At 41.1% G+C, this 3,555-nt stretch overlaps 1 protein-coding gene across 3 annotated transcripts in view; it reads right to left on the bottom strand.

The window, feature by feature from the left end:
- The window catches only part of LOC129828750 (thrombospondin-2-like), a 36,889-nt gene extending 33,862 nt beyond the window's left edge, over positions 1-3,027 (bottom strand). For all 3 annotated transcript variants that reach the window (XM_055889928.1, XM_055889927.1, XM_055889926.1), the window contains exons 1-4: positions 2,658-3,027; positions 2,029-2,100; positions 942-1,501; positions 82-166 (exon numbers count right to left, since the gene is read on the bottom strand). In XM_055889928.1, coding sequence (XP_055745903.1) covers positions 82-166; positions 942-1,501; positions 2,029-2,095 — 712 coding nt within the window. In that variant the 5' untranslated portion in view covers positions 2,096-2,100; positions 2,658-3,027. The remainder of the gene's footprint in view (positions 1-81; positions 167-941; positions 1,502-2,028; positions 2,101-2,657) is intronic.
- Positions 3,028-3,555: the final 528 nt, after the last annotated feature.

Genomic DNA, 3,555 nt, shown 5'->3' on the forward strand with positions numbered 1-3,555 from the left:
TCCCTGTTTGAAACATATATTTTTTTCATTTGGTGCTTAATGAACACAACCAGTGCAGTAAAGTAAGCCAAAAACCCTTACCAGCCTTAGTGACTTCACAGCCTTTGTTCCTCAGAACATCATCCACGGATAAGTCGAACATGAAGCGAACATTCTGCAGTAAGCCCTGTGTGACAAGACAAGAGATTGATCAATGACTACTTGGACAGTTGTGTGTCACATTGGACTAGCAGCTAGGAACAACTTATTTGTTATTCGCTTACCTTGAGCTACTATGTCAAGGTAAATGAATACCGAAGGAGTTATTCTTAACAGTTAACATTCGACTCATCATCATGACTCAAGGGGATAGATCTGAAATGGACTCCTATTCCCTATATCTAGTGCACTACTTTTCTCTACAAAAAAAAGATTGCCCTTTTGGATGCACTTCATGCCACATTTCCAGTAGGTCCTTGTTGAACCCTTGAACCCTCCTCGAAGGGAGGGCCATTGGCTTCTACATGGTCTGGAGTCGTGTAGCGTGAAGTGCGTCTAGAAGTAAAAAATGACAGGCTCGGTAAAACCATAAAGGCCCGTGTAATCTGTCAATAAGAATATTCTCTCATAATTACATGGTTCACTTCTTTGTAATGCTATATGGTTTATTAACTTCTTAAACCTATATTATGACTAATACTAAGAGTAGGTTAGGACTTTTGGACATGGTGTAGTAGGGTTTTTATTTTTAACAAAGGCACACCCTGCGGAAGACCACACAAGAAATAAAGTGCAGAAGGAAAATTGACATTTCTCCCGTATAAAAATATATTTCTCCCATATAAAAATACAGTCTAAAAGTACAACCTACATTTATTTTTTTTACTACTGGGAACAACTGGGAACCAAGCTTGAGTTGAATAGCATAATATAGTGGTCTATTCTACAGGACAAATTCTTACCCTGAAGTGGTTTTCGCGGATGGATCCCTTGGCGACGAACATTCGGCTATCCTCTGCCTGCAGGTGCTCGTAGAAAGGCTCATCCAAGATGAAGCTGTCGATGAGACTGCAGCCCACAAACAAATTTGCATTTTCGCCATGAACATGAAGTGTGATATTCTTCCACTGCGAGTCAGACAGGTCAACATCCTCGAAGGAGACAACATTTTGAGAGCCGTCCACCCAGTAGACAAGGTCCAGCGTGTTGGCACGACCGTTGGAGACGATTTCAAACTGCCGCTGGCCGTTGGCGCCTTCCAATGCGATGAGGGTTCCCCGCGATCCGCGGTCCTGGCGCATGCTGGCCACGAACACGAAGCCCTCGTTGTTCTGGATTTGCAGAAGCATCTGTTTGAGCACGGGCGCGCTCACTGAGGGCAAATGGTCGAAGCGAATGAAGCGGTAAGCGGGGTTGTCCGTGTCTTGGCCGCGGAATTGCTTGGCGCCCAGAGTCTTGCGTGTGATACCACTAATATCAAACAGGTCAAACGTTGTGTCGTCATCCATTGTAACCTCACCATCTTCCATGAGTCATACAGGGGATAGGTAAGGAGAGGAGAACGTGTACAGCCAATTAGCTTGATGAAACAGCATGGCATTCTTTACGAAAATCTGATCAACTGATTTTAACTAGGTCTATAACAGGGCTCTCCAACCCTGTTCCTGGAGAGTAACCCTCCCGTAGGTTTTCGTTCCAACCCCAGTTGTAACTAACTTGATTTAGCTTATCAACCAGCAAATGATTAGAATCAGGTGCACGAGCTTAGAGTTGTAACTAAAAAACCAACAGCACAGTACCACTCCAAGAACAGAACAGGGGTGGAGAGCCCTGGCTATTAGCTAACTGGGTATGCTTTTATGCACAAGCAAAAGTGACAGCATCATATTCACTCATGCTTAATTTTCTACATCTAGTTACACTAAAACCTACAGCATCTGCGCAAGCCACACAAACATCACACTTATTTATCAATACAAATGTAATTGAATAGTAGATAGAATAATGATGATGATAAGGCGAATAAACTTTATGCATAAGTAGATTTACCTTGAGGTAGCGCTGAGGAGCAAAGTAATAAAATGGGCAGCAGGTTGAGAGTTCTCCTGAGTATCATATCTCCTTCAAAACACAAGAGACACAAAAGCTGATTATCATCAAAGGTAACAGCACATTGTAAGTTGTTAACTTTATCACTATTGTAATGACAATGTAATAATAAGTCAAGTTGACGAAACTTTACTTCACATCTCATAAATAAAGTTGCCTAGCCATTATAGGCTATCAAGTTTTTATTTACTCTCTGCTCTGCTGTCACAAAGCTACACCAAGTTCATTGCAACTGTGAATACTGAAGCTCTCAGCCGTGCCATTACATCCCCTAATGTAAAATCCACAGATCTGCTTCAACTATAGCAACGCTGTAAAGCAGCCTAACTACTGTCTCCAAAACGAACACAGAGTTATCTAGGAAGATACACCAATTAAGCACCTTACAACGTGCACATATAGTATTTAGGCTATTGGGAAAAGAGAATACACTACTTCTAAAACAATTTCTTCAAATGCATAATGTTAACCAAAACGAATGAATCTGATAACAGAATATAGGTTTATATATTAATCATTCTTTGACTAAATTATTTTGACTAGCAGTAAACTTGAATGCAACAACTTACCTGGTGAAAGTGCAAATCCCCCTTTAAAAAAATATGTTAGATATCCAATGAAAAAGGAGGTAATAACAATATATATTATTCTAATAAGTATGAAAAGTAGAATGAAAACGGAAAAACTGCTATAAACCGGTGCATAAAATGTAAAGTGCGCTTAGTTTACTTCACTAGATCCACATTACGCAGGGAGGACTTGAGCGATAGTGGCTTAATCACTAGTCTCCCTCCCTCTTATATACTTACTTCTCACTACCCCTGTCAGTCACGTTTAAGTATGAAATGTTAGGAACCGTTGCTGAGGCGGAACTACATAATTCCTTTCTGATAGCGTAATTTGCTCGTACCTGTTAGAGCGGCAGTTACCATCCACCCGTGACCCCCTCCCTCGCGCTCTCTCGTGCCCCAATCCCACTTCTCTATCAAGCCCACTTCATTAGCAAAATCAGAACGGAATCCGGTTTCGGGGAGGAGTTATTGATAGAGAGAAAGTTATAGTGAGGTGGGATGTTAGACTTATAGCGAGGTGGGATGTTAGGCGCGCCTTGCTTTTAGTTTTGGGAGAGCAAAGCGCTTGGTCGCGAGGACTGTACGAAGCACACACTACCCACGTTTTTCTGTGGATTCGCACAGGATGCTGAAAGACTTTGATGCTTTGTTACGCTTCCTATGTGGCTATAAAGGAAAACAAAATCCCCTCTCTAGTCTTTGCAGTCCAGCGTTTTCAAAACGTTCCCAAATCTTTTACGCACACGTTTTTCTTTTGGTTTAATTAATAGCTCGGAATTGTAACTATTGTCAAGGCAAGCACATATAACATTTAGACATTTATAGTCTGTTTACATATATTTTAGAGGCTATATATAGGCTACAGAAAATTGTTATTAAACCCTTATAATGTGTA

This window comes from Salvelinus fontinalis, chromosome 30, assembly GCF_029448725.1.
Source record: "Salvelinus fontinalis isolate EN_2023a chromosome 30, ASM2944872v1, whole genome shotgun sequence".
NCBI classification, from domain to species: Eukaryota; Metazoa; Chordata; class Actinopteri; order Salmoniformes; family Salmonidae; genus Salvelinus; species Salvelinus fontinalis.